At 40.5% G+C, this 6,163-nt stretch overlaps 1 protein-coding gene across 1 annotated transcript in view; it reads right to left on the bottom strand.

Moving 5' to 3' along the window:
- Nucleotides 1-4,615, bottom strand: part of LOC107589373 (disks large homolog 2-like) — a 62,825-nt gene extending 58,210 nt beyond the window's left edge. Inside the window, exons 1-4 of the mRNA XM_016277786.1 lie at nt 4,324-4,615; nt 3,453-3,589; nt 2,036-2,180; nt 1,683-1,848 (exon numbers count right to left, since the gene is read on the bottom strand). Coding sequence (XP_016133272.1) covers nt 1,683-1,848; nt 2,036-2,180; nt 3,453-3,589; nt 4,324-4,615 — 740 coding nt within the window. The remainder of the gene's footprint in view (nt 1-1,682; nt 1,849-2,035; nt 2,181-3,452; nt 3,590-4,323) is intronic.
- Nucleotides 4,616-6,163: the final 1,548 nt, after the last annotated feature.

The raw sequence follows: 6,163 nt of genomic DNA, 5'->3' as shown, positions 1-6,163 counted from the left end.
GGCCCTGTTAGATGGCAATCGGAAGTTATTACAAACACTCGATGGTGGTTTAAAGTGAGTTTTGAGTAAAAGCGGAATATAAATCTTATTTATTGTCTTATGTAGCATGATGCTACAGTTTGCATGAATGGTCACATAACACGTGCTTTCGGTCGTGTAACGTTAGTATGAACGGACATCTGCATATGATCGGAACGCCACGCCGCTCCCGCGATACTCTATACTGGTGGTATTACAGTACCACGAGAGCTAAAGAGAGCAGACTGCTCCGTGCGCTTTCGAATCGATCTCGCGGATGATCGATCTGCACCGCGCCTCTAGTCGAACACACTGGCTAGTGCTGCAGGCTTATTGGCTCACTGACGCTGATGAGATTAACTCCTTAAGTATCGAAATTTGGTACCGAACGACAAGACGTTTTGCGATACTCGATGGTATCGAGGCAATTCGGTCGGTGCCTAAAAAGTATTGAACTCGATACCCAGCCCTAGCGTACGCACACAATTTATGCCATTCGGCGTCTGTCCGCGGTGCCTAGCAAAGTCTCTACAATATTATGTACTGTACTAACCCAGGCTCAATGAAAAACGTGTCTGTGCAAAATTATATTGCATTGCTTCTTTCACATTCCGTACCATTTTCAAAGTGAAATGTCAAATGAATGGTGCTAAAAGCATGTTCAGGTTTATCCAGAACAAACCTTTAGGTATACCACATCTGATGTGTTCTTCAATATGGCCACTGCTTCTTCATGGGTCACCTCTTCTAGAGTGTAGTTATTCACCTGGGCGAAAGAGAAAACAAGCGAGATGTGTCAAGCGGGCAATCCAGAGTTACATAAACCGTTACGCTCTAGTGGTCAATGGCGAATCAGAGCTGCCAAATGTGTCCTGCCCAGTGGATTACACACAGCACTGATCTTGCTAATTAAATCAAACTCAGTCTTAAAGCGTTTAACAACCCCCCTGGATTAAAAGCAATGGAGTTTGACACTGACACTCGAGCGAAACTTTAGGAATGTAATCAGCCAACTATAGATGCAGCTCATTTCCCAAAGATCTCTGTGGGCAACTTCTATGCAGTTGGACAGTGATTTTTGTTGTTTTTGTTTTGTATGAAACACTCAAAATTTGCCCCAAACTCACGCCACTGGTTGAGCCAATTCGAGCTGCTTAAACACATTTTTAGGGGAAATAAACAGAAAAATGTCTGTAATAAAAACTACAACAAACTTAAAGTGCCCCTATTATGCCTTTTTGAATACTACCTTTCATGCAGTGTGTCATGTAAATAATTACTAATTCACAATCTGCCGCTGTTATCATAAATTGTGTGAAAAGGAACAAAAATTGTTGATGTTTTACTTCCACTCAGATGGAAACTGCAGTGAATTGTGCTGTGTATATATAGGCACGTTTTTGCAAAAATGTAGGTAGAGCCTATGTTGTTCTGTACATTCAAAACAAACACGGACCACTAAAAATCCAGGAACGTAAAAACAGTACAGAACTAACAGGACAGGAGGGAGTAAAGGATGGGACAGTAAATCCCAAAACAATCCCATCACTAGGTGTGATGGATGCTGCTTGATTGTCTTTCGGATTTCCACAGGACACATGGGGCAAGGGGGCTACACAGTCTACCTGTGGGCAGTGGCGTCTGGTAGAAAGGGAGGGAATTACCGTAGGAAGGAAAAACCATCCAACCTGTTAATGTCCTCTTCCACCAACAAGTGCTTGGGCAGGGGGGAATATCGACCGGGGGAGATGGGCGGAAGACTGGACTTATATTCCAGAGTGCCATTATTACCGGGGGAAGAGATATGATTTTCCATAGCGGGTGAGAATGCTGTAGAGAGACAAAGAGAGAGTTTATATTACATACGGCTAATCATAATGCCGACTTTAAAAAAAATTAAACATTTCCATTTTACTATCAAATTTCTAAGCACTATTCATTATTCTCTAGTGTTATTCTGGTTTAAGAAAACATATGTTTTACATAATGAAGAGTAAATGTGGTAAGAATCACTCACAGTGTGTGATATCAGGCGGCCCATAGGGGTCTGAGAGATAGACACTAGAGGGTTTCCCAACCTTTAGGTATACCACATCTGATGTGTTCTTCAATATGGCCACTGCTTCTTCATGGGTCACCTCTTCTAGAGTGTAGTTATTCACCTGGGCGAAAGAGAAAACAAGCGAGATGTGTCAAGCGGGCAATCCAGAGTTACATAAACCGTTACGCTCTAGTGGTCAATGGCGAATCAGAGCTGCCAAATGTGTCCTGCCCAGTGGATTACACACAGCACTGATCTTGCTAATTAAATCAAACTCAGTCTTAAAGCGTTTAACAACCCCCCTGGATTAAAAGCAATGGAGTTTGACACTGACACTCGAGCGAAACTTTAGGAATGTAATCAGCCAACTATAGATGCAGCTCATTTCCCAAAGATCTCTGTGGGCAACTTCTATGCAGTTGGACAGTGATTTTTGTTGTTTTTGTTTTGTATGAAACACTCAAAATTTGCCCCAAACTCACGCCACTGGTTGAGCCAATTCGAGCTGCTTAAACACATTTTTAGGGGAAATAAACAGAAAAATGTCTGTAACAAAAACTACAACAAACTTAAAGTGCCCCTATTATGCCTTTTTGAATACTACCTTTCATGCAGTGTGTCATGTAGCTGTATGTGAACATAAACTATCTGCAAAGTTGTGAAGCCGTCAGTGCACCATAAATAAAGTTATTGTCTATCAAAAAAAAAGAATCAGCTCGCAATCGCCTAAACGAGTCGTCAGGAATTCAAATCTTATTCTGTTATGGCTCTACGTCACAAAGTAACACATTTGCATAATGTCCGCCCACGTTCTACGTCGCCAACTTGCCCGCCCACAAACACAGTAAAATTGTGGTTAACATCATGTCGAGAAGCCGCTGTATCCTACGCTGTGGGAGTAAAAAAAAAATTTTCACATCTTATAATTACCACAAACTTGTTAACACTTGTACCACTGAGAAACGGGGCAATGTAGACCAATCCAGAGCCAATCTCTCTACGGCTCTGGACCAATCACAAAGGACTGCGCCATCTGACCAATCACAGCAGTGAGGGCTCATGGAAAGGAGGGGTTTAGAGAGACTGATTTTTTGAACTACTTCGCACGAGTCGTTTACAAATCATTTAGAAATGAGGTAAAATTAAATCAATTTTTTTGAGAAAACTAACATGTTTTTTGACCTTGCATGCATGTAAACCTGTTTTAGGAGACTTATAAAACAATATTAGCAACCTTAAAAATGGCATAATAGGGGCACTTTAAAGACTTAAGTAAATTAAAATACTGAAACTAAAATAAATAAAATAAGAGAAAACTAAAACAAACTGAAAAAAAAAATTTAAGTTAAATAAAATATAGTAAAATAAAATAAAATAGTTTAATGAGCCATACCATAAGCAGTCTGTCTCCAACATGTAACCGTCCGTCCTTCTGCGCAGCTCCCCCATCAATGACTTTAGTGACATAAATGCTGTTATCACCCGGTATGTGCTGGTTTCCCACACCACCTGCAATACTGAAGCCGAGCCCTATGGGATTTTGAGAAAGGACAAATCAAAAGTGTTAGCTACATCCCCATAGATGCTGTGACAACAGACTACATCTAATTGATCAAACCTATGTCTTTCCCTCACACAGAAGCAATGCTGAATCTTTCAGAAGTTAACTGACTACTAGTAATAAACAGTACTCAAAACTACTCAAAGTACACACTTTCCTCAAGCATAATCTAGTTCCTCAGTTTCCTAGAGGAGAAAACAAGTGTTATACTGTAGAGTTTGTTAATGTTGTTTTGGATTTGAGGAGTCGGGGGTGCCCGAAGCTCTTCCTCCATATTTGTGCAAGTGCTGCTGTATGTGTATGTGTGATGCATCATCCTCTATGTGCTCTGAATGCATCAAAGCCGTGTCTTTCTCAGGATATAGTTCTGTTTATTGCTCCGCCCAAACAACAACCAACAAAACAGGACGTGATAACTCTCAGGCTCAGTGGAGTTTCAAATCTTGACTTGTTTTCCATTTATCTTCGCACCCTAGATATGAATGTGTACATGAGTAATAGCCTATTTTCTTTTATAACAGCAGAAATCAGAAAAAAAATATTGGATGCAACCTAGGAATGTGCAAAACTATGAACAAACAAAACTAAAGTCAAAAGGATTTTTTTTCGCAGAGCAGCCAATCACCGTGACACATCCCTAACGCAAACGGTGACAAACAGCTCAGGTAACAGATGGGTTTTACGGTAATTGTAAATCTGAAACCTTTTGGTCCTTTTATGAGTTTGATTTCGGTGACGGTTTCCAGCATTGGTCTTCTCCTGCGCACATAGAGCCTCACAATCGATCCGGCCGCTTTCAGAGCCTCCACCGCCTTACTGTGAGACACCTCCGAGACATCTGAGTCGTTTACACGCAAAATACAGTCATTCACTCTGTGGAGAGAAATAAGAGTGAGGAGTGAGTTTTCTGGAGCCCGCAGTGCGTGGTGAGCCTCCTGCAGAGAGTTCCAGATCACGGCAGCCTGTGGTCCAAGGACAGCCGCCTCCTGGGGCATGCTCGCATAGAGCAGCTGAGACCCAGCAAACAAGCACACACACTCAACCAAGCCATGAACACACACACGCATATATGCAACAACTCAATTTAGACAGTTTAACATGATGCCTATGGCAACCTATGGTGGAGATATAAAAAAATATAAAAAAGAATATATATTAATTATATGAAATAATTAATAATTAATAAAATGTTAATGATATTAAAATAAATACATATTGATATAATTGTTGTTATTGGGTTGTTATTAACTAAAACTATAAAAATTGCTTTAGGAAATTGAAATAAAGCTTAAATAAATAAATAACTAAATTATATCAATGTTTCCTTCAAGTCATAAGTTTTGCTAAGGCATTCTGAGAGGCTGTTAGTGTGTTGCTATGTGATTAGGGTGTTTTGAGTGGGTGTCAAGGTGTTGCTAAGGTATTCGGGGTGGTTGCATTACTGGAGTGTTGCTATGCAGTTGTTAAGCTGCCTCTACTTCTACAATCATTGCTACTGTCTACAAACCACCTAAAATGACGTCACATGCAGCTTTTATGTCTGATTTTGCCGACTTCTTGACAATGCTGACCCGAAGTTCCATAGAATCCTTATTGTGGGGGACTTCGATATTCATGTGGACCAAAGTGACTTGGAAAAAGTAGCTGAAATGCTAATAAATTCCTTTGTCGTCTCGCGGTTAGACTATTGTAATGCTCTTTTAGCCGGAGCTTCTAAATCTACACTTAATAAGATGCAATATGTACAAAATTCAGCCGCTAGGATTTTAACTGGGACTAGGATTGGCAGTCATATTATTCCAGTGTTAGAATCTTTGCACTGGCTCCTGGTCAGGTTTAGAGTGGATTTCAAAATGATGATGCTTACTTTTAAAGCATTACATGGACTGGCACCACATTACCTTACAGAATTGTTACATCTTTACACTCCTAGGCGTAGATTGCGTTCCTCTCAGTCAGACTTGTTGGTTGTTCCTCAAACAGGTCTAAGATCTATGGGTGATAAGGCTTTCTCTTTCTATGCTCCTGTCCTTTGGAATTCGCTACCTCTTGAACTTAGGGACGCTCAGAATTATGATGTTTTTAAGGTTCAACTTAAGACATTTTTTTAAACTTGCATTTGCTTGTTGATTTTGTATAGTTTTTTTATTGTATTGATTATATTGTGTTCAGCGCTTTGAGAAGCTGCTTTTAAAGGCGCTTAATAAAATAAAGTGTATTATTAAGGAACTCTGAGGGGCTGTAGTGTGTTGCTATGTGATTGCTAGTTGTTATAGGTGGTTTCCAGTATGTTACTATGCAGTTGCTAGAGTATTCTGGCTGGAATGTTGCTATTCAGTTGCCAAGGCTCTCTAAGGGGCTGTTAGTATGTTGCTATGCTATTACTAGGGTGTTTGGGGTGATTGCCAGGGTGTTGCTATGCAGTTGCTAGGGTATTCTAAGGGGCTGTTAGTATGTTGCTATGCGGTTACTAGGGTGTTTTGGGTGATTGCCAGGGTGTTGCTTTGCAGCTGCTTTGGTATTCGGGGTGTTTGCATTGCTAG

The sequence above is a fragment of the Sinocyclocheilus grahami genome, unplaced genomic scaffold (genome assembly GCF_001515645.1).
Source record: "Sinocyclocheilus grahami isolate Dianchi unplaced genomic scaffold, SAMN03320097.WGS_v1.1 scaffold7.1, whole genome shotgun sequence".
NCBI classification, from domain to species: Eukaryota; Metazoa; Chordata; class Actinopteri; order Cypriniformes; family Cyprinidae; genus Sinocyclocheilus; species Sinocyclocheilus grahami.
This window is presented reverse-complemented; position numbering and strand designations above follow the sequence as displayed.